We start from the raw sequence: 27,798 nt of genomic DNA, 5'->3' as shown, positions 1-27,798 counted from the left end.
AGTATTCTTGGTGACTGTCTGTGGCCTGAGGAAGGATTGCAGGTCAAGGCAGTTGAATTAATTCACTTTTTCATTAGAAAATGCTGAACAGGATTAAGTTATTTGGCTCAAGTTTCTGTAAACGATCTTCAAGAGATTTCATTTCTTTTGAATGCTAATTCAGTAAGTTTTCTTACATTCATAATGGCTTCATATTGGGCTTTTAGTAAACAGTATTCTTTTCTTATTTGAGTCTGTATTTAATCTACAGCCTCCATATTAATTATACTTTTAATAAAACCAGATCAAAGTCATTCATATATAAATATATCAACATAAATAATATCTATGTGTATGTATTGAGTGTTTTACATATATATTATGTATAACAGAAGGTTATTTTGATGAAAAAAAAAACAATACTGATTAAAATGATCACAGTTTCATTTGTTAAAGATACAAACAATTAAAACAATTAAAATATTAACATGAATGCTTAAGAGAAGAACCAAACAACAGCTTTATATATCAACAACTGATTGGATACAGGCACAAATTTGATGATTACTCCTCCACAATAACATTCATAATGTTTCACTATTTCATACTGACACTATTAATACTACTAATACGACTAATCTGTCATGGTTGTTGGTATTTTAATAATGATGACAATTATTACACCGGCATATGCAGAGATGCAGAGAAAATACAGTGTCTCAGTCTCAAATGAGTCCTTTGTAATCATTTAAAAAAGTTGTAGAATACAACATTTTCAATATCTGTCCCATTTAAACATTTGTTACACTTCCAACAGCATTAAAGGGATAGTCCGGGTTTTCTGATGTGCAGTTCATATTATCCCGCACTTCGGAAATCCTGAACCATCCTTTTAAGATCTTTCTATTTGTGAAAAGACACTAATTTAAAGTAAGACAAACTATTCTTTTAAAGTGCTGTGAAACTTATTTTACACAGGCTTCAATCTGGAGAACCTGAAACAGACATTCTAAAATACATTCATAGTTCTTCATGTCTTGATGTGTTCAGATGAACTTAGCGGTCGTATAGGTGATAGATGAGTTACTGATCAACTCTTTACATTTTAGCATAACATATTTAGAACATTTTAGAAAATTTTCCATGATTTAGCAGAAAGTTGTGCTGTTTTCACATAATTCAGCTCCACTGACAACATTTTCCTGTCATATTTATGTAAACCTTGCTGCTGACGGTGGATAATGGAGGCATTGATTGAGAACAAGCTTGTTTTTCTGAACAACAGGTTTTTGCTCTTCCCTTTTCACATGGCCCCAGAGGATTTTCTTCAACATGAAAAACTGGTCTCATCTTTCTGTTTTCCTTCCCCAGCTGCCATTATGTCAGCCTCAGCAGCAGCAGCAGCTCCGTTGCTGAGTGGTGCGTCACTCAGGGTGCTGCGCAGCGTCACCCGGGTCACACTCAGAGAGTGTTTTCTCGGATTGATATGATGCGGCCGATGGCACATGACCTCTTTGAACATTTCTCTAAAACGGGTGGACATGAGGTTGTAAAGGATCGGGTTGACTGCTGAGCTGAGGTAGAAAAACACGCCGGAGATGATATGTACATACTCAAAGATTTTATGATGGCTATCAGTCCAGTCACTGATGAAGCTCCACATGAGGCGATCCGTATGAAACGGGGCCCAGCAGATCCCAAAAACCACCACTAAGACAACTGAAAGAAAGGGAAGACAAAGACTATTAGACGTGTGTGGCAAGGATCTTGAAAGTAAGTCAATGATTAATGCTGCCAACATATTTTGCCTCAAATATAAAGCCTCTCAGAGGGCTATGCTTCCATGATGCAACATTTTATGATTTTTCTGGACTTGTTTTAATCCTTCACGTCAGAGTAAAAGATGTCTAAAAACAGAATGTGCACTTTATCCCTCTCATGAAGACCCTAGAGCTCTTCCTCAAGCCCCCCTGTGGTTTGAGAGGAGCTCTCATACAAGAGCTCTGCAGAAGGATTAAATCACATCAGGGCTTGAAAGCTTTAAAAACAAAAAGCTGTCTAACAACAGAACAGCTGCTATCTTCCCGTTACACCTTTACCAATGCACTTTTAAAGTCTTTCTGCGTGCTGACTTTATTTAACAGGTTAAAAGAATGTGGAAAACAAAACCAAAATCAAATTAAAGATTGCAATTGATAATGTTCTTATAGAAAGAGTCACTGAGCACAAACACTTGATCATAAATGTTACTGGAAGCATAATATTGTTAGTTCACAATCCAATCCAAGGAGCTTTTTTATAATGGGGAAATAAAAATATATTTTACATCATAATTTCTTGTTTTTTTTCTAATGTTATATAAGGTTATCTGTTTTAATTAATTTTAATGGAAAACATGGCATCCTGAAAATTATTTATCCAACTCGATATTTAGTGAAACAATTTCTGCCTGCCTGCATTTCAATAATCAAGAGTTTGCACAGGTATTTAGACAATTTATCTTTGGTGATGAACTCCTGTGAGGTTGAAAGGTCTTGTTACCAGCACCCTAATTTTAACTTCCTACACAAATTCTCGAGCAGCTTCATGTCTGGGTCAGTTTAACCATTAATATTACTTCCAAGCAGGAGAAACATGTTGGTATAATTATCAATTACCAGCATGTTTAATTAAATCTGCCACGCTAATGATTAATTACTCTAGCAGATGTAAATCAAAATCTTCCAGAGGTTGGAATCATTTTGAGCTTAAGTGTCAGAAGCTAAAAACAGCTTACATTGTTAACACTGTAATTATATTTTCTCTGTTTTAATTAAAGCTGCGAAATCATATTTCATGTCTCACACACACATTAGCTGGTGTTACCTTCTCCCCCAGTAAAAATAAATAATCTCTGCTTATGGCTGAAAGGTTAGACAAAATGTTTTAAAGGCTGTGTATGCACCTTCTTTCATTATATTTCTAAAGAAAGAAATCAAATTCAAGTGGCATCTTAAAGTGTAACAAAAACAAGAAAAATGACGCAGTATTCAGTAAAGATAAAGATGTTTTAGAAAGTTAAAAAAGTCATGTATTAGACAGAAAGTGAACTCACACAACATTTTTGTGACTTGTCGGCGTCGTGCTTTCTGCTGCTGAGTGCGGATGTTGCAGAAGCTGTCGTTTCCAAAGCCAGACTTGGTTTCCAGAGCCTGTCGCATCTTTTCACGCTTCAGCTGCAGCCCGATGAGCATGTAGAGAACGCTGATCGTGATCATCGGCAGAATGAAAAACACGAAGGTGGTAACCTGGATGGTTAGGTTGTACATCCAACGTGGCTTCACCACGGTACAGATCGCTGAGTCAGGAATCTCCAGGTTTATGTCGCCAGCAGGACCGGCAGAGTGAATATGGAGGGTGAAGAGCCCATGCAAGCTTGTGTTTGGCACAGCGCACAGCACTGACATGCTCCACACAGTGAGGATGACCCTCTTGGCATGAGTACGTGTCACTACATACTTTGCTCTCAGTGGGTGCACCACAGCAATGTATCGTTCGATGCTCAGCGCGGTCACATTGAGGATGGACGCCAAGCAGACCATCTCGAACAGGAAGGTTTTGAAGTAGCAGCCTCCCTTCCCCAGGAGAAATGGGTAGTTTTGCCAAAGTTCATACAGCTCCAGTGGCATACCAAGCATTAGCACCAACAGGTCTGACACCGCCAAGCTGAACAAGTAGTAGTTTGTTGGTGTCCACATGACCTTGTTGCGTGCAATGACAGTGCATGTAAGCACATTCCCCATAACGCCAACCAAGAAGATGAGCAAATAAGTGAGACAAACAGGCAGAAACACAGATGATCGACGAGGCCCCAGATATTTTTCTAGATATCCCTCCTCTGTCAAACATGAATCATCCATACCAATATGGCTGCCATTCATGCCAGAGGTCATGTTAACACACTGGTGTCCTGGAGGACAAGGCCACTCTTCATTCTCTGCCATTAGATCGAAAGAGCAGTTATCTGACATGGTGAGGATATGATCAGACTCAGGATCTGGAAAACAGTAAAAGCAAAAGTAAAAGCGTGACATTTGCATTACTTCACAATAGATTATAAAACAATATGTCTGACGATACGGAAACAGGGACAATCATAAGTCACAAATCAGTTTCACAGATATGTGAATATTATTGTAGATGGGGAGATATTGTGTTTGTGCAGAGATGGAAAGTGGGAATCAAATGTCACAGAGAGGTAACTTGTTTCAAGACTGCATTTGCATTGATGCGTTTGTGCTACTTTGCAAACTTTCCTAAATTTTTACACAATACATCTGAAAACTTCAAATGTATTTTATCGGGACTTTATGTGACAGATCAACACCAAGAAATGCCTGTCTGCTAAGTAAAATAAGGTTTAGATTGTTTTCTAGATTTTTTACAACTACCAATTTGAAATGTACATATTTAGTAGTAAGAATTCAAGAAGTCAAAATTTTGACACATATAGAGATTGAAGCGAACTCATAGAAGATTATGATCTTATTAAACTTTTAGGCCTACATTCAAACCTGTCATTGATGGTGGCAGCATTGTGTTGTTGGCAAGCTTTTCTTCTCCGGATACAAGGAAGTTAGTTTGCAATTAATTCACTCAAAACATCGTCATAATGGCCAGATCAAAATACAGGAATGGGCTGAATTGAAAATCAGTGGCAGGATATAAAAAGAATAAGTTAGGTTTCAGCTTGAGCTGTTTTGCAAAGAGAAAAGGGAAAATATGTAAATTCTCAAGAAATGCAAATTTCTGCATATCTGAAAATATAAAGTGGAAAGACCGGTTCATTAACTCAATGCAGCTGAAAATCAAGACCACATTTTTTATATTGTCTTTAAAGACTCTGTGGCATCTTTGGTTTTTAAGTAGAAAAACTACAAAAAAAAGCCTTTCAAATGTATCTTTTTAATATTCTTAACGCTACAATAGAACATCAAAAAACTTCGAGAACCAAAAACCTAAGGGAAATTGGTCATACACAGATCGAGCAATACTACAAACTGAGACACAGATTTAATTATATTTGTTGATTTTATTTGAAATCCTACTGTTTTCTTGTCCCAACTGAAACGGTGAACTGTGTGTAACCCGTGAAGGTCTCATTATGCTTGTGCATTAAACTCATTATGAAAAGAAGGGAAAATTGAGATATTAATTAACTGCTCAGTGTGCTGTACCGCTTACCCGACTGTGAACGAATTAAGAAACTAATGATTCATTCAAACTAATTGCATCTGTTCTCATCAGAGGTATTTTTAACATACTTGATGAAGAATAAATAATGACTGGTAATGACAAAAATAGAGTTACGATTAGAATTTAACAGATGAACGTTTCAGCCGTCACTGCATTGAGAAAGTGGTTGATTTACATCTTTCTACTCTTTTCATTATGTTATTCTCTAAACGTGAATTTGATCAGCATCCACTGTTGTCTACTCTGATTAGGGGGTTCACTCCTGACAGTCAGTGATTGATTTAGTTTAGGAAGCCATATGGTTCAGAAATCTTCCTAATTGGAGACTACAACTCGGTGAGCTCAAGCATATTCAAAGCTCATTTGCACAGAAAGTTGATGGGAGTCATTGTTTGGATGACGTGAGTGGATATGATGTAAACATTTAGGGGATGCAAGAAGAGATTCAAATCTGATATTTTGTAAAAGAATGCTGTTTTAAAAAATGCATAGTATTTATGTAATAATGAATACTACTTAAAGTATTTTATTTTCTGCATGTTCAGGTGATTCTATCTGATTTAGCATTCAGTTTTGTCTCAGTTTGTTTTCTTTGTCAAATTTGGGAGCGACAGGACATCTCACCAAAAATAAAGGCTTCGAGTTTTTCAATTTCTTTAAGAGTCATGGCTTCGGCCTCACAGAGGCCTTTTCAGACAAAATCAGTAAATGAGTCACTTAACTGTGGACATTGACTTCACCTGCTTCTGCCATCCTCTTCACAAGATCTTTTGCATATTGTGTTCATATTCTGGTATTCTTCAAATTGTTTGGAGGAATTGTAACTTTGTAAACTTTTGATTATTAGTAAAATAATAAGTTCTATCTTTCAATATTCTGTCTTTTACTAAATGGAATTAATATCTGTAATTCAAACAAACCTAAAACATGAAAAGTTTTTAATGTCTGTGAGAACAAACACATTAATGCATTCACTCACTGGATATAAATATGTAAATATTTGATATGTGTGACTATCTGAACAAGAAAAGGCAAAAATTGTGCTTTACTTTAACTTTGGTCAGTTAATGGGATTTTCTCCTTTTTTTTAGATCTAAAACTTTTGCAAGAACAAACATGTCTGATTGCTACCTCTTTGAACTGAAAGCATTAATGGAAATATGTTACTGGTGGAAACTTCTGATGGGTTTGCAAAAAAAGCTCTTAGAGAGATTTTGTGCTTGTTTCCATTACACACAAACGGCCTTTGAAGATCAGTGTATTAATGACAATGCTGGTCTACCATCACCTGTGCAAATGACATATAAGGTCATTTAATAATGGACCATCTGACTTCATTTATATGGACTCATACTGGGATCTGTTTACACCAGAAGTCAACGGTGGGGAAGGGTGATGACGTCACACCTGAGCTGCCAGTGTCTCAGCAGGATCTACTTTTACAGTTCAAAAGTGAACAAACTATCTAATCTTGCTGGACAATTGAGGACCGAAAATGTTGTTACTTTACAAATCTGTTAAGACTAAACAATTATTTATATAATTTTGTATTCTTATTCCATATATCTAACTTCCACTCAGTTGTTTGTGTCCTTGTCTATGACGTCCAGAACTCTTTGCCTGTGCTGTAATTCAGAGAGCAGATTTTTCTGGTACACTGAGCTGATCAGCGTGTTTCGTCAGTCCCATCATACAAATTGGAGTGAGTTCATTCCAATTCAATTTATTTATCCATCCATCTGTTGTTTATACAAGAGCTGGTATCTCCAGCAGTCATCAGGCAAGAGGCAGAGTACACCCTGAACAGGTCACCAGTCCATCACAGGACAAGCAACCATGCATGTACGCAATCATGCCTTTGGGTAATTTAGAAGGACCAATTAACTGAACAGTCATGTTTTTGAATTATGGGAAGAAGGAGTTCCTGGAAAAAGGCTTTGAGTGGACGGGGAGAATTTGTAAGCTCCATTCAGAAAGACTTTATCCTTGGGTTTGAACCCAGGACCTTCATGCTGCAAGGTAACAGAGCTACCAGCTGCAGCGCAGGACCATCCCAATTCAGTTCTTGTTACTAAAATTAGAAATTTTATTAAAACCTAAAATAAGCATTTCTTTCTTTACACTGTTTCTTTGTTTATTTTAAAAAAGAGATACATTTATGAAGGAAATTTCTGTTTTGTCGCATGGCTCTGCACAGTAGCACAAGGTCCTGAGTTCAACTCCCAGCGTTGAGTTAGCATGTTCTTAATGTAGATGGGTTTTCTCTGAGTACTGCAACTTCTTCCTGCAGCCCCACTGTGGAAAAGTGAGTATAGACAACAAATGAAGGGATGAAATTTACTGCATGATCTGGAAATCTTTGACAGAAAAAAATCTAATTGGAAATGCGCAAATAAAAATTTAAAAATGAACTTTTAATTACTGAGTACAAATAATGTTTGATATTTGGATGTGAATCACTGTAAAAATGGTCATCTATGTAAGAAAATGCTTTTGGAAAGAATAAAAAAAGATGTTCAATTCTTTATAAAACATTTTCTTTTCTTTTTTTTTTTTTTTTACAGATTTTTGAGTTTTTTGATACACAGGTTGTGGAAATATTAACATAAAAATTTTCACTTTTCTGGACTGGCGGCATACATATGTACTTTTTCTAGTTTAACAGGAGTTCAATAAATATTTTACTTGTAAGCAACAGAAAAGTGTAGGAAGAATTTTTCCTTTCAGTTTCATGTGAGTTTGAGGTTTATTTTCTTTCCATTAGCTTCATAATGTTGGAACAGTGTATTCTTGCTGACTAAAGTCCTTGGTATGGAATGAGAACATTATCATCCTGCATAATCAGTCATATTTCAGAAAATAAACGTACAATTAATTAATAGTGTTATAGTACGCTATAAAATCTTCAAAAGTAACAAAGAATAAATAGTTTTGCATAAAATTTCGGCAGTGTTATGATTGCTTTATCTTCATAGTTAATCAAAAAGATTCAATTACCAAGAGCAATAAACTGATATTGTTTGGCAGAGCACATTGGCACAAACTAAGGATTGATATGACAGCATCCACTGTGCAGAGGTTGAAATTGCATGAGCATGAAATTGTGAAAGGAAGAGGTCAATTATGTGTTTTTGTGAAGCAAACAGGATAATGTTGTGTAACATTTTAGAGAAGGAATGTATTTAGTTAGCAAAACGTTTTAATGTGTTTAGATTGTAATTACCAATATGCCCTGTGGGCAGGTTTGATATTTTGCATAAAACAGCAGCCTGTGAAAGGATTAAAATTTCAGTAACTCGTGTACAACACTTCAAAGATGATAAGCATATTAACCTGAAAGAACAAAAATAATAATAATAATCATAATACTTTGGGCTTTTAGAAAGCCAGCATGTTTAATGACAATATTCCCCCCCCCCTAAGAGTCATTTTACCTAAATCAAGTCCAGGAATATCTGATCAGTACCCAAGAATGATTAAAGAAAGACAAATGAAGCAGCTGCCACACCTAATCTCTCGATGGTGAGTACTTTTCCAACAAACAAATCTGTACCCCGTCTTAATGATTTTTAAAAGGAAACTGATTCCCTAGTTTGGGAGAAGACCAGAGAAAAATAAATCTGATATCCACTAAGGCAACATTTTCTCTTTTGCAATTATACATAACAATGTTAATATCTAATTCATTTAAGTTTGAACACATTTTGTCTTCGTTCTTTCTCACACATGCTGTCATGAATAATCAAAATCAGCAGTTTAAATTATAAATGACTACCTTGAAAGAAGTGAACCCATCATAAAATATAAAAGTAACCTGTCGCTCTATCAGTTGTCCAGGGTCAAAATAGATTTAGGACATTACTCCAAACAGGAAGTTTTCATTCTTTCTGTGGTTCATTTTAAGAACTCATTTGCATGAGAAGCAGTTCTTGTCCATTAAACATGCAGAGGACGCAGCACAGATCTACCTCTCTATTTGGAAATAACAGAACCACGTAGACATTTTTTCTTTAGATATTTCTTTAGATATTTCTTTAGATTGTTCTCAAACAGAAAGCAAGGCTTTTCTGACAGCTTCACTGTTCATAGTCATTTTTTCTTCCAAAGCACCTTTCTCTAAAGCAGGACAGCTGCATAGGAAACAAATAATACAAATACATCTTATTTTATCATTAATTTGTTTCGATAATGAAATTATAGTCGCCAACATCAAAATAAGGTTCAGAGAGAAAAACAAAATTCAGTTTTTAATTGCAAAATCATGCTTGTCCGCATTTCAAGAGATTTCTGTGGGCTTTAGTGGTTGACTTTAACATAATACCACTTTTCATATTATTAATCGACAGACTTGGCAGGAATTATATTACAACTCTATTGTTAAACCTATATAATGTCTCAATCTATTACTTTATCAATAACAAAGATAAAATGTCGGTTTTTCTTTGTATAAACCCAAGTAAATTCATTCTAACTTTAAAATAGTGTAATAAATCAATTTAAATACATCAAAGGAAACCAGAATTTTGACTTAGTTATTTTATTATATAGCAGGAATATGGTAAAAATGTGATTCATAAATGTGGTGTTTGGATTTTATTTGCTCATTTATGATGTGATCCACACACGGTGCTATACGCCACACATCAACGAAGGATATAAACTGAAAGGTTGAAATATATATATAAATATATATCTTTTGTAGATTTTGGGTTTCCATTAAAGTAACTCATCCTAGGATTCAGAATGTGTGTTTTTCAGAAAACATAAATCTTCTTACCTGCAATGAGTTGCTTTGCTGAGGGTCCTTGCTGTAAACAGAGATTAGAGGCTGTGGTGTGGTGTCATCTGAGTCCACTCTCCACCTCGTCTGTTGCTCTCTCCTCAAGCCTGACTGCAAATCATGCACATACATAAAATACACACACACACACACACACACATTCTCTCTCTCTTCTATCCCTCGCCCCCTATCTCTCTTCTACTCTCTCTCTCACACACACGTGAATTTAAACCTACATGTTCAATTCTTTCTACATTTCCTCTGCAGCTTTAGGCAATCACTGAAGTTTTAAGTGGGAATATGATATTTTGATTGCAGCTTGTTGTCATGTCAGAAATCCCCAATGCATCAGGTTTTAATGCTTTTCTGAAAAGTATAATATTTTACTGCTTTATTGTGTGCCACCACATGTGGAGTGGAATTTTCTTTATTCCTTGATGTGGGATTTGGGCAGTGTTTCACTCGCCTGCTGCAGGAAGGAAGAAGAAGCTCCTACGGTGCAGGAGTTTTGCTCCTGCCGATGTGAGTATGTCTCCCCTACAGAAGACAGAGGCTTGTTCCCGTAACTGGAAACATGGTGAGCAGGAACAACTGCGCAAGTGACTCATAACAGCAAGGTGACAGACCCCCGAGTGGATACACCTGCCACTCAAAATGAAAATAGGTGGTTCCTTTGTCTTTATTTGCAGGTACATTTTATTTATTTACTTCCTACTGTTGAAATGCCTTTGAGCTTTCAAGCTTTACACCCAAACCCTGCTGCTCTGTGGCTTTCACCATATACATCTCCTTCTCACTGTAGTGGGTGTTCTCTCCTCAATTCCATATTTAACTTTGGAAATGTAAGTATGTCGGTGTTAGGTGAGTTTTCATACTAAATATGCATGCAACCATCAACAAATCACAAGCAAAGGAACTGCAGATTTGGGCTGATGGAGTGAAGAGTCGGTCGATGTGGCTGAAAAAAGAGCTGTGCAGCAGAATGTGTCGTGCGCTGCTGCAAATCTTTCTGTGCTGGTGACAAACAGATGGTCGATCCAGCTGAGGAGGTAGAGATGGTTGTTGTGCTTGTTATTTTCCCTTATTGGCAGTTTATGCTGGAAACACCATACTTGTTTGTAATCAGAGAGCTCTAAATGTCAAAGCTCAGTCATAATCGATTCTCTTGGCAAGAGTTGGAGGGAATTCTAATCTTAAAATGATGAAATACATTTCAAACTAAATAGTCAGTAGTCAGTACAAAGCTATTATAGGACAAATTGACAATAAAATGCTTTATTGTTCCACAATGGGGAAAGTTGAGTGTGTGAATAGCAGTGCAAAAGGAAGCATACAGGTTTATGGACTAAAGTCTTTCAAAACCAGTCAGAAAAATCAGGAGTCATGAGAAGTTTTAATAGGGTGTAAATAAGAATAAAACCAAGTCTGAATTAATTTTTTTTGACAAACTGTGTGGTTATCAAAATGGCATTCTCAGATTAATTTAATTCGATGTGCATTGTGGTCCGATGACATTATGACAGCATGATGAAAAACTATTCATGCGTTGTCACAGATAAAACATTCAGTCAGTCAAACTCACCTGTTTATTGTTCCACCAATCATTCTCTCAGTTTGTACTGTTTCTTTTTCTTTCACTCCTTGTTAGATTATTCTATTTGTGGTTTCTGTTATGTGCTCACATTCCTTGCAAGACACTTCAAAGTTAGATAATTTCTAGAGCATCCTGTATATCTCTAACACTAATCCTCAGCAGAATTCTCCATTGGGAGAGGTTGACCAGACCTGGGCTAAATGTCTTATTATTTATGGATAAAAATATCATCAAGGGTTAACATTCTTTGCTACGGTCAATAATTTATCGTCCAGCCTGCATATCACTCATATATCAGGTTAAACGCTTTGTGCTGTACCTCATGTGTTTGCCAATAACATTCTACCAGGAATGCTATTGAGGCACCTAAACTGTTATTGCAGAAGTGCCCACTAGGAGGAGTATTGTGTTTTTATGATGTAAAGTACTGTGAAGTGCCCTATTGCTGAAATGTGCTGCACAAATAAACTTAATTTATTGTGATCTGAACCCCTACTCTACAGTTTTGAGGTGGAAATTATGTGTGATGCAACCATCAACAAATCAGCAATGTGAACGTCTGCTTAATCAGTACATGTTTTTCATCAGTCCACACATAGAGCTCGGCTTGCGATGAGTGTGCATAATGTTGTGTCAACAGGTAACTACTCATTGAAGTGAACATTAGTCACATGTGGGGTACCCAAAGGTTAAATCTGGGAACTCCTCCTGTTTCATATCTACATGCTCCTGCAAGTTCAGGTTATAACAAGTAGTAAGGTTAGCTACCATAGCTTTGCAGATTATAAACAGCTCTACATTACAATGTCACCAGGTGACTCTGAAACCATCCGAACACTGAGTAGATGCTTTGAACAAATCAAGGCATGGCTATAACTTTTTCAAACTGAACAGAGAGAAAACTAAAGTAATTATCTTTGGACACAAAGAGGAACAATTTCCTGATTGTTCCTCTTTGTGTCCAAAGATAATTACTTTAGTTTAGACACAGACAGCGTCAGCTTCAGTGAGATACTAATAATCAAGCCCAGAAGCTCAAACATGAACCTTCAGAGACACAAAAAGACAATTACAAAGTCAGTCTTCTACCACCTGAAGAACATTTCCAAGATTAAAGGACTTTTAATCTTGGAAAAAGCTTTTAATTCTGATGTTGCATTTTTACCCACCAAAAGTATAAATTATGAGTTACATAGATGTCGATTATTCTTTTTCCTGTTAGAAAGCACATTCATTTTTATGGTTTCTAAAGTTTCAGTACTGGACTTGATTCTACATTTTTGTCTTGGCACAGTAGATATTAGACTTCAGAATTTACCAGAGTCGAAGATACTTTCTTCATTTATAGATATTTTGAAAGCACATAATTAATTTATATTCAATTATTTAAGATTTTCCGAGCTGATAGTAGAAGCTGGATACAGCAAAAGAAACTCACAAACATATGTATACCCTAGTAATGTCCATTTAGAAATATCAATGAACCTAGCATGAATGTTTTTGACTGCAGGAGAACACAGGAGTAATCCATACAGTCATGTGAAAATCCCATCATCACCCCATCCCTCAATAAAAGCATTGTTTTCATTTTGCTCCAATATAGGCAAGTAACAGGGATATTGTGCAGTCAATATTGTGTGATCAAAATTGAATGTATGTGACAAACTACATTCAGCTCTCATTTCTTTTCTCCAGAAGACTCTTGAACCTTGACATGTGTCTCTGTCTGCATTATCTTTAATTTGGCTCACATTTTCTGAACCTATTTCATTTTTCTGTCTTTGTTGGCAGTATCTTCAGGCAATGATGTCTCACAACAGAGATAATCACACTATTTTTGCTGTCAACCTTGTAACTTACTTACAAGAACAAACAGTTGAAAATAAGGGCTAGAGTTTGTAGTGACATGCTTTTCCCGATTTCTCCCCATACTTATCCTGGCATGGGTCAGTCATTATGTGATGTGAAGTCATGCAGCCGATAGAAACACAGTACATTGGAATCAAGTTTGAATCCCAAGTCATTCAGCGTTCATCTGTCACCTGAAATTTCTTCTTTAAAACTGACACAACTACTGCAGACTTTGGTCAGAATGTTGTCACAATACGTTGCACGTGCACAGACAGTTGTTTTTCACCTCAAGTGCAACGTATTTCTCATATTGTCCAGCAATGTGGTTTTTGAGATATTTTAATTTGTTTTACATTTGCTGTGTTAGCAAATATAACCCAGCAAATATGTCCAACGAAAACAGTTTAATGTTTTTGTTGGACAATGTTAATTCACATAGCTGATGCGCACAGAATATTTCAAGGCAATTAAAGCTAGCTAAGCAAAACATTTCACTTTGTGTTTGTTCATAAAATGTTGAAGGGGTATTCAAACAGGCTGAATCAGTTGGGTGTGAAAGTTCAGTGATACGGTGCATTGATAGTTGGTAGATTCCGACATAGATTAACAAGAAAACGTTTAATTTAGCTTGGTTCGAATGCCAGAGCCCGTCACTGTAAATTACACAGAGAGATGGGCTGAATCAGCACTTTGCAATAAATGACTTGTTGATGTACTACGGTGAGAAGGGAGAAAGAAAGCTGATATACCTACTCCCGACATCAGGCTACTGAATCACCATTAAGTATAAATATGAAAATTAATTTTTTTATTACTGCAAACATATAATATAATTCAAGACTACAGTTTTAATACCATCCGTCAGGTGTGATTCTTCATCTTAAGATCAGTTCAATTGATTAAACTGTCTGTGCAAAATATGAACTTTCTGAAAGGAAAACAACTTAGAGGATTTTACAATAGAGATATACACAATGCATGTCACACATGACTTTTATAAATGTATACCTGCAGTTACACATCATGATAGAACCAGATTGTTTTGCAGTAATTCTACAATTTTATATTTTAACAACGTGGAAGTCCTCAATTCAGGTCAAATGCAGGCAGACAAAAGAAGTGAATAATATTCCTGATATAAAGGTATGAAATGACATTCATGCTTTTCTGGAACAGAAAATAACCAAAGCTCCATAGCCCTGATGGATGTTAATACACGGTCGCCCTGCCTTTCTTCTTCTTACACTCATCGTTTTCAGTGAATGATGGTTTCACAATACATGGCACATTGTGGTGCCCTCGATCCAACCACATCCCATTTAATTTCAAACTCATTTTGTGAATCCTTCATGTTTTTTTTCAGAACTGCATTGTGTGGTAGATTTATATAGAACCGATAAGGCAAGAATCTTGCTTGAGAGTCTCATAATCTAGCATAAGAATGGCAGCGCGCAAAATGGGGATAATAATGTGGTTTCAGACAAGAATTCAAAATTATTCGGTACAAATACCATCGGATCAAGCATAGCCATTTAAATTGTTCAGCTCATATCTGCTGACACTACTGCTGCCACAACTAAATTATTCATTCATTATTTTGTACCTGCTTAATTCTGTCGAGGTCACCAGTGCCACTGGCGCCCATCTCTAGTGGTTAATCTGTGAGAAGCATCACCATGGACCTACTGCCAGCCCACAAAATTATAATCATTATCGTCACACCTTTTATATTTTTTGTTACGCCTGACCGTCTTTTTTATTCCATTGGTCTACCTATCATTCTTATAGGTACATCAATTAAATCAACAATGGAATTGCTGATTTCATTAACTCCTGAGCTTCTATAAATATAAGGCCCTCTACAGACCATGTTGTTTTTTGTTAATTTATTTAAAGCTTAAACAGTTGGCTCCATCCATCATGGGGTTGACATATGAGGAGTGACATTTGGGGAGTGACATTTTTGGGACTTGAGTGATACCAAGCAATTGGTGAAATTTAGGTATGTGAAATGTTGAGCTTGTACATGTATATGCACAAGCCGGTAACAAAAATAAAAAAATGTTCTACTTTTGTCGCTTTTACATTTGTTTTAATTGCATTCCCATGTGTTGGGTTCACAAAGAATGGTGGGAAACTTTCACTTTCGCTGTTGAGCAAATAGATCTTGAGCTACTGCAACATGAATTACTGAAGAAGTTAAAGCTGCTTATGACTGAAAAATGACAGAATGCAGAGTTTCTTTACTGATGAGAATAGGGCTGTACGGTTGCCTACACTGACCCTCTTCTATTGACAAAGGAATCAACAATGGAGCAAATGCTCTATCATTTGCATTATAGAGCAAATGAAAAAACCAGACTGAACTAATGGATATTTTTTTATTTTACATCACTTGGATGGCCAGGTACACGTAGTCAATACATGGTACCAAGATACAACCGGAGATATTGTAATATTTATGTCAATATTTGGCTGGGAAACCTTGGGTCTTTCTATCCATGTGAATGTTAGTTTGACATGTCCCACTGATCAAAGCATTGTTGCAGAAAATGTGAATCCATAATGTACTCCTCGTGTTTACTTTTGGTGCCAGAAGCAAGTGCATTGACATTTGTATTTGAGATGTACTTCATATTAATCCTACTTCTTTCATACATTCTCATCAATTCTTTGTGAGCAGGAGCAGTTTAACTGGCACAATCGCTTTAGTTAGATCACATAAGTTTGAGCAGTGTTTGACAGAAAAGGTGTAGTTATTTCAGGCTTATTGTAAAAGCAGAGTGGATGCTATATGGAATATAAAAATGACTGTGAAAACAATTTGAGGAATTTTCTATGCAGGTTTTAAAGACTTTGCCGTTTTCAATTTGAAACGAGCAGCTAGCTACAAAATAAACTGGCTTTATGAAACGTTTACGTTTCAGTTTCAGCAAGAAAAGCTCAAGCGAAGCAATCAGAATATCTCTAACAGCATTTGGAGCTGTTTCCAAGGCGTTGGGCTTTCTGGGTCAGTGTCATACTCACACCTGATTAGAACAGACAATTCTTGGGTTCAGTCCTGGGTCGTTCATTACAAAATCCTCTATTGCAGGCCGGTGCCACATCAGAAAAACATATTTTACCATTGCAGAAGTGGATAAAAAGTAAATATAGGGAAAAAATTGTAACCCTAACCCTAACAATTTCTTCACAATGTGTCTAACTTCCTATTCAAAATCTGTGTACATGAACATGTTACAGTGGCAGAGAAATAAGCCATAGACTTAATGACTTGGCTCATGGTAAATATTATAAAATAGTCCATACAACATAGACAAAATTGGGTAATAAAGTAAAACAAAATTACCTAAGAGAAAATCTATGTCCTGGAAATGGTGGAACTTATTAATTGGGCTTGTGGAGGTGACCAATTAAAAAAGCGATTTTCATCAGTGGCAGGGAACTTTGCTTTTCAGAGCAAGTAATAACCTTCCTGTTGCTTAACATTCAATTTAACTAGGTGACTGTTTTTAATGTATCTTGCCTGTTGGGAAACAGAAAAATGCTCAAGAAAACTTGAAAATGAAAATCTAGAGATCTTTTAATTGAGGTGTGGGTCCCATTACTTATGGAAACGTTGCTGAAGCTGCACTAAATTAGGCATGGCAGAATGTAAGCTATATCCTCGATGTTAAGAAATACGATCAATGTTCTGTTCTTGTTTATTACTGGAACAAATTAATATGCAAGAGGCCAAAGCTGATTTTCAGCGGTGTCTGTTTTACAATCACCAACTTAGACGTGTGTTGCTCATGCCGCGTTTGATCAAGTCATGAGCAGAAGAGAGTGTATAATGGGGCTGGATAGACAAGCCAAAGGCCATTTCATAAATATGGAGAAGAGGACAGATGGAGTCTAGAGACACATTGCATGTTAATTATGAGCACATCTCTTTTCTCTGTGAGGGGGTTAAATTACAAAGAGCAGTCCACGAAACTTTGATTTTTATGAAAGCAAGACAAAAATGAGCATTAAAAGGCTCACAGCATTTCATCACAGTAGCATCTAAGTGGTTCAAACAGCAACAACATAAACAATAAATTAAGGACTTGTCAAAATTTCGTTAGTGTCGCTAACTGAAAAATGAATCCGTTTTCATTCAGAGCTTGCAACATTGTTTCTCCCTTAGTGGCATGAACTGTAGTTTTGTGCTTTGCCAGACAAGCTCCAGCTCGACCCAACCAGCTGACGCAGTTTTCAAGCCTCGCCTCTTGTTGTTCAGGAAGAATGCTTTGTGACAGGTTGTCGAAGATGACTGCGGGCAATGAACCTCATTGCCAATCACTGAAATGCGCATGACATGCATACACACCCTACCCAAATCTGGCAAAGCACTTCAAAAGACGTAGACACACACAGCCAAAGACAAGACTCACTGTTATGCACAGGCAAGATTTCTTAAGTCAATGCCCTTTGTGGTGGATGAGCTTATGAATGAATTAGACCAATAAAATGGCCTCTATTTAGCTATAAGTAAACATAAACCAATGTATCATTTGCTGAAACCTTTTTATCATTTGTGATGCCTTAACGGTGTGTGAAAACGCAATAAAATTTTTAAAATATCATTAAATGTGAGCTGGACCCCTCTCATCTAATTTCAATCTTAATGTACCTCTTGTGGCAAGCAGCATACTTGCTGGGTTTGTGATTACAGCAGCAAATTATAATGTCACCCCAGAACCATTAAGCAGATTCATCGAACTAAAGAACACTGTCTCTGATTAAATCAGAGGCAGCCACTTTAACTTGTTGCATGCTGGGCAAGTAGCAGCAGGGAAGAGCCTGCTGCTACAGTGTTAAAAAGTAATTTTAGCCAGGAATTAATAAGGATATATTAAAACTGTAAAGTTAAGTTTGTACCTAAATAAATGCATTGTTTAAGACCATCCATGCATTACAGCACAATAACAGTACATCTGTATCTGCCACAAAGGATATATTTTTTTAATTTAATTGAATTTTTTTTTTAAATTAAAATTTAATTTAAAATTCAAAGATGAAGTCAAGGGCGTGAATCCCATCTGATTATTAGGGGGGACATAAACTGGGAAATTTTTCAAGGGCAATTTTGGTGGTATCGGCAAAGTTACAGTCAAATGCAACATAAAATGTGGTTTAAAAATATGTTCATGTTTCATGCCTTTGGATGACTGAGAACCTATAAATATGTAGAAATTGAATATTTGGGAAGTATTATAATTTTAACTTAAGGGTCAGAACCAGAGTTTTCTAGAACAATATTCTGATTTTATTTTGTGGTTTTAAAGGCTCCATGTTGAAGACGATACTTTCTTTTGTTTTACTGTCTGCTGCAGTACCTCCTCTGGTCTCGGATCCCATACAGAGCTGTCGGTGAGTGCTAAGGCTCAGCTGCTTCCTCCAGTTTCAAACTCTTCTTATTAAAGTAAGAGTTAGAGAGCTAAATATAATTGAAATACTGGTTACCTTTGACAGAAATAGAAGCTAAGTCTATGAAAGCAATGGAACAACTGAATATTTGAAAAATAAGATTAGCCAGTCAAATAAAATGGACAAGTGACGCTGTCTGTGCAGGATGTTTTACTTACAAGGTACATAAAGACAATTTTAGACAAGTCAATTTTTGTAATAAGACTTTTTATTTTTCTAAACAAGACTAAATAGATGCCTAAAACAACCAGTGACCAGAAATAAATCTTCAGTAGCTTGGGTTCAGTGCAACTAACTCACTACACCTTCATTCACCAGCTGTAATAGAAATGCTTCACTGGAAAAGTTATTTGATTTAATATTTTTAGTGTTGTAGGTTTTATTAGAACCTTCACATAACATGAAACAAGAACAGCAAGATCAATAGAAATGATCTAGGTGTGGAAAAGATAGAGAAGCCACCTCTCACTCATTCATCTCTATCACTATACTTTGAGTTATGTCCATTTTGCCGGTAAAAATCCTCCCAGACTCTTTCGTTTAGGTGTTTCTGTTTTTGCAAATATCTCTGTTGCGCAACCATTAGCTCAGGGTTGTGCAAGGTATAAGCATCAATTTTGCTGTGAACCATTTTAGAAGCCCACAGCAACAACCATAAAATTTGCATAAAACCCGAGTGGATCTGATGACGAGCAAGATCAGACATGCTAAATAAGATTAGCCAGCCAAATAAAATGGACAGGTCATGCAGGCTGTGCAGGATGTTTTACTTGCAAGTCAGACAAAAATAATTTGCATGTCAGGAAACAACTTTGGACAAGCCAATTTTTGTAATAAGATTTTTTTATGTTCCTAAATAAGACTAAATAGATGTTTAAACTGAGCAGTGACCAGAAAAAAAATCTTCTGTAGCTTGGGTTCAGTGCATTAATTCACTACACCTTCATTCTTCTAAAATCTGTTTTCCTACATGCAATCAATTACCTGTATCCATCAAAACATAAAATTCTAAAAATCTTTTGATTCTAAATGTCTTTTCAACATTTATTTATTAAACTTATCTAGAAATGCTTCACTGGAAAAGTTATTTGATTTAATATTTTTCGTGTTGTACGTTTTATTAGAACCTTCACATAACATGACACAAGAACAGCAAGATTAGCCACAACAAGCAGAGTGATCTACTACCGTCAGCTTCCCTCCCAGCTTCAAATGGCAGACAAACAAATTTAGCAACAAGCTGGAAAACAGTTAGTGAGGCCTTTGGGGCCATATGGGCCTGTTTTTCAGAAAGGAGATGTCAATGAAAGATAAAATGAGCGTTCATTGACAGAATGAAAAAAAAAAAAAAAATCCCAGTTCTTTTTGATAGTACTTTAAAGTAATTTACAATAAACTCAATTGCAAAAACATGATGAAATCAAAGAAAAGCCCCACTGGTTATGTAAACGTCAATATTTCACCAGTAAAATTATTCTTTTGGAGAAATATTGTACCTTTCTTCATTTTTTCCACTCAAAATATCAGAATTTGATGAAATAGAGTATTTTAGAGTATTATTGTGAAGTCATAAAAAGTGGTGCTGGAAAAACTTTTTCACCATATTCTGAATCTTCACCTAGTCCTTCAAAAGTAAATCTTCTACATGACCACATCCGCATCCTGTCCATCCTTCCCTTCAACCCCTGTCTGGAATAAAACTGTAAACCCCTATTATTGTGGTGATGCCCATGCTAATGAATACTTTTTTCATAGTTCTACTTTTACTATCACTACTACTACTACAACAAACAATAATTATCCGTCTTTACATCCTGGCCAGTTCAAAAGTCTCTCACCAGGACAGAGACACATGGGACAAATGCACACACAAAAACATAGACCTTAGGGAAATTTGTAGTACTTAATCTGACAGGCATGTTTTGTTTTTACTGAGGAAGGAAGCTGGATAACCCGTAGATAAGACAAGCATGCACTGGGAGTGTTAACAACTGTACAGACAAGCAACCAAAAATATTATACACATTTCAGGGAATCAAGATCCTACGCTGGAGGTTTTTTTGTCCAAGATCCAAAAGATTTGTGAGGATTTTATTTTGAAGGAACTCACCGGATGTCGTTTTATGAGTCACATGGTGCATTTGGTGAGAAGCACTACACTGTGCTGCCAATTACTCGAGAAGAGCCGTACTCTCTGATTTTATTCCGCTGACGGTAGGTAACTTACTAAGGGTAGCATGTCTGCTAATGTTGCAGGTCATAGTTCCCGTGTTTCTGGGCTTATTGCTTGAATGTGATGACATAACGAGCATGTGAGTGTCTTTGCTCAAAGTTCAAAGTTTACAGCGTGTTCAGGAGCAGGGACTCTTCCTTTAAGTGAAAACAGCTGCCTTCATAAGAAGTTTATGAATGAACGTAAACATACGGCGGCTAAATAACTGCATTTAATATTTTATTGAAGTACGCTTATGTAGTTTGACTTCTTAAGCGACAACAATAGTTTGTAACTTTGGTGTTTAGTGGCTCTATGCAGATTTAGTATAGTACATGTGCATTTAATAATACCTCTGCTAACATGTTGATTTTAATCATTTGTTAGAAATGTCCGGGAAGAACGCCCAGCCCAACTTCAGCCCCTCTCAGGTATCTGAGGTCATGAAGAGGCTCTACAACCTGACCACTTCAGAAATACGCCCTCTGCCCAGCTATGATGACCAGAACCTGTATGTGGCTCCCACTGAGGGTGGCGAGTACGTCCTAAAAATCATGAACACGGAGGACAGTAAGAACCCCACCATCATTGAGTTGCAGACCCATGCCATGTCCTTTCTCTACCAGAATGGACTTCCTGCTCAAACAGCCGTGCCTACCACCTCAGGACAACTCATGAGTCTGGAAGAAATGGGTATGAGTCAAATTAGTTCAAATTTGTGGAGTGGAGCTGAAAGACACAGACCTGTCTTCCAATTGCTTTGAAACACACGCTTATATTAGGACTGAAGGCGAGTTAAGTCTAAGCATTCATCAGGTTTGTGTATGTCTTCTCTTGAAGATGGATTCATGCTAGTTTAGTTTTAGCTGTAGTTCTGTCTTTCATAGAAACATTGATTCATGTCACGCTGCTTTTGAAATTGCTATTGTGATCTCAGTGGTGCAAACTCATTTTGAAAGGGGATTTGAGTGGATAGAGTTTTTGCATTTAGCTGGTTCTTTAGAAATTGCACTACAGATCTCTTCGAATATGACGCAATCTTTAGTGTTGACGACTAAATTCCAATGAATCTCATAGATGTTTTGTCGCTGCAATGAACGTAAATACCTTTTGTGAGGCACTGTAGCTATTTCAGGTTGCTTCATTAAATTATTTAAATTCTGAAATTTTGTATGTTGTTAGGGGTTTATTTTCCAGTCATGTGTAAAATAGAATAATACTTAATATTATCTGCTGCAGCGAGGGACCTTGATCTTACGCCGTGCCAGACACCCTGCGTTGGCATACAGAAAACAATGTCTGTAGTTTCTCTCCAAGCCCTTTCTCTCTCCCAGGGTCACAAGTTCACAACCTCATTAACATTGATAGCCACATACAGCTGTAATAAGGAACACTCCTTTGTAAAAGATCACAGCACATTAGTTCTTTATTTGTATGGTTGAAGATTGAGGAAAATAATCGCAAGGATACTTCTGTCTTTTTCTGTGAAAGATTGTGGGTATGGCTGTCAGAAGTACTTGGTCCGGCTGCTGACTTATTTACCTGGAGTGACTATTTCTAAGGTTCCTTTTACACCACTGTTATTATATGAGACTGGCAGGATGGCTGCTAGAATGGATGAAATCCTTCAAAAGGTAAGATGGATACACTCCAGCGAAATCTTAACATTTTATTTTAAAGCAAAAATGCTGCTAATGAAAATGTTTGAAGTTGTTTCATTACTTTGAGTGCATCTTGCACTGCTAAGCTTTCAAAACTAAAACAAGCTGACTATGTACATTCTTATTTTACTTAGCTGCTTTAGTTTTCATTTTAGATGGAGCACCCTCATCTCGGCATTCTCGAGAGGAAGAACTTTATCTGGAGCCTGTCAAACATTTGCCTCCTGGAAGGATACATGAGTGTACTAGACGGAGATCCACTTCAGGAGGTTGTGAAATCTGTTATTGATCAATACAAAAACTCTGTGATCCCCAGACGATCCAATTTTCGCAAATGTGAGTACATTTATTTGCTTGAATCCTTGTTGGAAATTTTTTTGTTCCTTTTGAAGATTTAATGCAGGCACAGATGAGCTAAAGGTTTTAGTAAAGCTGTTTCCTTTCTGTTGTAAGGTATTAATCATGGTGACTTCAATGACCTCAACATTCTCGTGCAACCCGATGACAATCAGGGCTACAAGATTTCTGGCATCCTTGATTTTGGGGACATGAACAGTGGCTACTACATTAATGAACTTGCCATCACCATAATGTACATGATGATTGAGCATCCTGATCCCATCGAGGTGGGTGGGCCTGTCCTCGCAGGCTGGGAAAGTCTCATCCCCCTCAACAAGGACGAGAAAGACTCCCTCTATGTGCTGGTGCTCTCCCGCTTCTGCCAGTCACTGGTTATGGCAAGGTATTCTGTGATGCTGCACCCAGAAAACGAAGAGTACCTCATGACGACTTCCAGAAAGGGAGTTAAGATCCTCCACAGGATCTGGGAATTGGGCAAAGAGCATGTGGAGAAGGTTTGGTTTGACCATGCTGCTCAGCTCAGTGTTTGAATAGAAAAATATATAAATAATCTATTCAAACCCTTTCGTTCGTTAACTTTAGTTAAAGAATGAAAGAAATACTGCAGTAAATTATAACGATTAATAATTATGTATAATGATTTGTACACAGTGTTAAGTCAGATGATTATGGCACATAGATAATTAAAACCCAAAATAAAATAGCATATTATGTAAAAACAAAATAGTTTTAGATATATTTTCACATAGGATACAGTTTATTCTCTTTGTCTGGACCTCTGGAGTGAATTACTGGATCATGGCATGGAAGTGATCAGTTTTGCTCAGGTGCTGAAAAAAGCCCAGATTGCTTGAATAACTGTAATGTCTGCATGCCTGGTTCTACCTTCTTGATCATACCCTAAAGATATTTTTGTGGTGTTTAGATTAGGCTTGTTGTCATTATACACGGTGATACCATTGGTTTTTAAAGTATGTTTTGGTGCCTTCTACTGGAAAATATACTCAGCATCTCTATAAAACTTTGATGGAAGCATAAAGTGCTCTAATATTTCCTGGTAGATATGTCTGTGCTCACTTTGGACTTGACAATAAGCAGTAAGTCAGCATCAGCAGGTGGCATGGCTCCCCAAGATTTCCACTTGCTGTGGAAATTTCACATTACAGTATTTTCTTTTGGCTGTGCAGATCACACTATTATAGATTGTTGAAACAAATCGGTACATGTGTTTTGAATTTGAGTTTCACTTTTTAAATAGAATTACTATTTTTTTGAATGATATTTTAACTTTTGAGATACACCTGAAACCGTATCCTAAAATATGATTAGCAGAGAATATTTCACCAGTTTCTGGATTAACTGAGTGCTAAGGCGTCAAGTCTTTTGGGTTTTTAGAACTTCAGTACAGTGAGACCTGCTCTAAATAACAGTCACTCTCTTGTGAACAATGCCTTTTATTTTAGTATTCAATGCTTTACTAAAATAACTGCATTTATTATATCATAAGGCACTTATGTATTTGATTTCCAAGAAAATATTATACGTCAAGATAATTTTGTAAAAGAAAATTCAATTAAGAAGGAAATAATTTCTCCTCCATAAAACATTGGTCCACATTTAAAACATTCATTTGGGAATATTTCACATTGAATGTGAGGAGAAGTGACTTGATTTTGTACATTTCTTTTAAAAAAAAGCAACAAATGTTGGAATCTGCGATAATTTCTGTGCCTTGTTAGAAACTTTTCTTTCTAGTAATGTTTATTCTTACAAGAATTTCACAACTTAAAGTTGTTAATTCCAATGATTTACAAATAAATAGCTGAACATTTTCTTTTCCATCTTTATATTATCACTAATGCATCTTTATTGGACATGCTTTTATATTTTTCAGTGTACCGTATTTCAACCATACCAGGTGAAATGAGGTGCTTAAAAGTTCTTAAAAGCTTAAGAGCATCTTCTACACTTCATGTAGAAGATGCTTCATGTTCAGGATCTAGAATAAAATGATCACACAGAGTTGTCAGGTGAACTTTTCCTATTCTGACTTGCACATGTATGTTGTTCTTATGGAACCTCTTTGGTTTCTGATAAATTATTGATTTTTTTGTATTATTAATGTAGAATAATACCATACCAGCAGTCTAGATAAAATATGATGTAATACTGCCCTCGTGTGGTGGCTTTTACAACTCCACTGTAATAAAACTTTCAATGGGGATAAATGAAAGTACAGCATAGCAATAAATAATTTTAATTTCAAAAAGCAAAGTCCTGTGTGTCGTTATGTTGTCCTGTGATGAACTAGCTGCCTGTCCAACATCCACCTTTGTGACCATACTTTGTGACTCTGCAAAGTATCCAAAACTGGATTGAATTGAGCTGTGTTAATACATTTTCCAAATAATTTTGAACTAAACTGTTTTTTTGAGAAAACTAAAGTATCGCAGTACTAATAGTGGGGTAAAGCTCAACTCAAGCAAGATGAAAATAGAATGACAATCGTTTTTTTTTGTTTTGTTTTAGAAACATCTCCAAATCAAAAATGTTTCATTATCACTCCAGTCTTTAAGTCCTAAAAAAGTGCAAGTTAAAAACATTTTCTTAACATTGCATTGATCTACAGAAGATTGACAGGACAGTCACATGTTTGTTTAAATGCTAGTCATTTAGTCATTGTGAGAAAACATATTTTTCATTGTGTCTTCAGTGTTTCTTTTAGGTACAACTAATATCAAGAGCACTACAGACTTCTTTTAGTAGGAACTTCACTGATTACTGACAACCATGTAGAAAGGAAAAGCAATAGCTCTATCTGCAGCGTATCAAATTTTACAGTATTCAGCTTTCAGCGTAGGTATGCAGACCTGTCAGTGTTACTCAGCGCAGAAGTCCTAATCAACTCAGCTGTTTATAATGACACAGATGGTAAAGTTTAGGTTATTAGGTTAAACTCGTTAACTTCACAGCCAACATTATGCTTGGGCTTACATATGGTTGAATTTATAGATTAATGTGGCTGCAGTTAGAGTAATCAGCAGTGCAGGCTGCCAGTGCTGTGGATAGAAAGCGCTTGAGGGGATTAAGAAATAAGTTTCAGCTTTCATACATCTGCAATGAGAATGAGGAGAGGAGTGTTTTATGGTGAAACACCACTGCCTCTCTCAGGCTCACCTTTTGGCCCACATTAAACATTACATTACTTGGTGAAGTCATGCTTTTACACTTGTAATTCCAAGTGTAAAATCGTAATATGTTTGTTTTTGTTTGTAACCACATCTCAATGTAGACACAGCGGTTATGGAAATACTAACGCAGATTCTGCAGTCTGAAAATTTAAAGTTGGGATGTTTAAGTTGATGGTATGACATACTCTATAAAAATGAATGTTTTGTTTTTGTTTCATCCAGAAAAGAGGACACTTCTTTTATTTTAGATTTTTTTTTGGTGTTATTTAAATTATAAAGTCTATAGTAGAAAAAGCCTAAAATACATTTTTTCATTCTGCCCTTTGATGAGGCACACAATGAAGAGTGATGAATCTCCTGCCTTCTTAGATATTTTGCAAGATGTTTTGAAGGCTTCTGGAATCATTTGGGCTGACGTTTCTGTGGTCAATAAATTATGCTTTTCAATGTCTCAATGCAGTGTAAGAATTTCCACAAATAGAGTAAAGGTTTCCTAATTCAAATGCTTCATCAGGAAAATAGACCACAAAAAAAAAAAAAAACTCCATCAGACTGCAACTAAAAGAAAAGTGTTTTGAAAAATTTAATTTATGCCAAGTCTTGAATTTAGTTTTGAATATACATTTTTAAAAGAAAGAAGATATGCTCCAAAACTTCCTGAAAACTTAAATGCATGTCTGATATTTTGAAAATAATTGCAAAAACACCAGCATAGTTTCACACAAAATGTAGAAATCAGCCTAGCGTACAATGCATGACAACTATTTGTAGCAACCACAACTCAGAAAACTGTCCAATTGATTGGTCTGAGTCCAGTTTCTAGCTTGAATGGAAGCTCTGTATTGAATCTATTTGTTGGAAACAATTTTCTCATATAAACCAGACAGAATCCTCTGGCGAACCAGCCAAACAACAGCCACCGTTAAAATGTGAGTCTCTCCAGCATCACAGAGGAAGAAAGCAAGAGTGAGATTTTCCCCCACAACATTTCATCATATTTCAGATAAAGGTTCCACTAAATATTGCATGTTTAAACTATTTAAACACTTTCAAGCGGTCAGTGATGAACCTTGTGATGAATTCCAAGCTAATTGGAGGTTTAAAGAAAATAAAACGGTTATCTTTGTGATACCTAAATCAACTATAAATGGCTTTCGAATAAAAAAAAAAGTTTGAAAAAAAGACGAGATATTCATTGTTTTTGACAAACTAGCTTTCAGTTTTGACAAAGATGCTATATTTTGTTTTGTGTAAATAATTCAGTCAAGCTGACAGCTAACACAGGCAGAAGAGCAAAGAGTGTGTGGAGTTGAAAGATTGCAATTAAAGTTTCATTATATCTCTGTCAGTGTGACTTTTTTTTTAATAAGATGCACTGTCTCATATTTCAGTCTGCACTCTGAAATATGTGGATAAGTTCAGGTTTTCATCACCCATCATCCCCCCTAACAAATGACAAGCAGGGTGTGTGTGCAGGAAGC

General features: G+C 36.2%; 2 protein-coding genes across 2 annotated transcripts; one reads left to right on the top strand and one right to left on the bottom strand.

The window, feature by feature from the left end:
* Positions 1–555: 555 nt before the first annotated feature.
* On the bottom strand, positions 556–21,090 carry nmur1a (neuromedin U receptor 1a). The gene is made up of 4 exons (XM_055058226.1): positions 21,004–21,090; positions 9,992–10,105; positions 3,074–4,015; positions 556–1,698 (listed from the first exon to the last, which is right to left on the bottom strand). The coding sequence occupies exons 3-4, from the start codon at positions 3,987–3,989 to the stop codon at positions 1,307–1,309; spliced, it is 1,308 nt and encodes a 435-aa protein (XP_054914201.1). The 5' UTR covers positions 3,990–4,015; positions 9,992–10,105; positions 21,004–21,090; the 3' UTR covers positions 556–1,306.
* Positions 21,018–25,391, top strand: hykk.2 (hydroxylysine kinase, tandem duplicate 2). Its single transcript, XM_055058238.1, has 5 exons — positions 21,018–21,107; positions 21,493–21,798; positions 22,597–22,739; positions 22,922–23,102; positions 23,220–25,391. The coding sequence occupies exons 2-5, from the start codon at positions 21,495–21,497 to the stop codon at positions 23,654–23,656; spliced, it is 1,065 nt and encodes a 354-aa protein (XP_054914213.1). The 5' UTR covers positions 21,018–21,107; positions 21,493–21,494; the 3' UTR covers positions 23,657–25,391.
* The last annotated feature ends 2,407 nt before the right edge of the window (positions 25,392–27,798 follow it).

Source organism: Poeciliopsis prolifica, unplaced genomic scaffold (assembly GCF_027474105.1).
Source record: "Poeciliopsis prolifica strain line A6 unplaced genomic scaffold, Auburn_PproV2 SCAFFOLD002, whole genome shotgun sequence".
NCBI lineage: Eukaryota > Metazoa > Chordata > Actinopteri > Cyprinodontiformes > Poeciliidae > Poeciliopsis > Poeciliopsis prolifica.
Note: the sequence above shows the minus strand (reverse complement) of the source record. Positions and strands in the feature narration are given on the sequence as shown.

Coding starts and splice junctions, on each gene's coding strand:
- nmur1a (XM_055058226.1), bottom strand. CDS start 3,989: ATGTCAGATAACTGCTCTTTCGATCTAATGGCAGAGAATGAAGAGTGG. Junction 1,699..3,073: donor ACAAGTCACAAAAATGTTGT/GTGAGTTCACTT, acceptor CCTTTCTTTCAG/TTGTCTTAGTGGTGGTTTTT.
- hykk.2 (XM_055058238.1), top strand. CDS start 21,495: ATGTCCGGGAAGAACGCCCAGCCCAACTTCAGCCCCTCTCAGGTATCT. Junction 21,799..22,596: donor CATGAGTCTGGAAGAAATGG/GTATGAGTCAAA, acceptor TTTCTGTGAAAG/ATTGTGGGTATGGCTGTCAG. Junction 22,740..22,921: donor TGGATGAAATCCTTCAAAAG/GTAAGATGGATA, acceptor TTTTCATTTTAG/ATGGAGCACCCTCATCTCGG.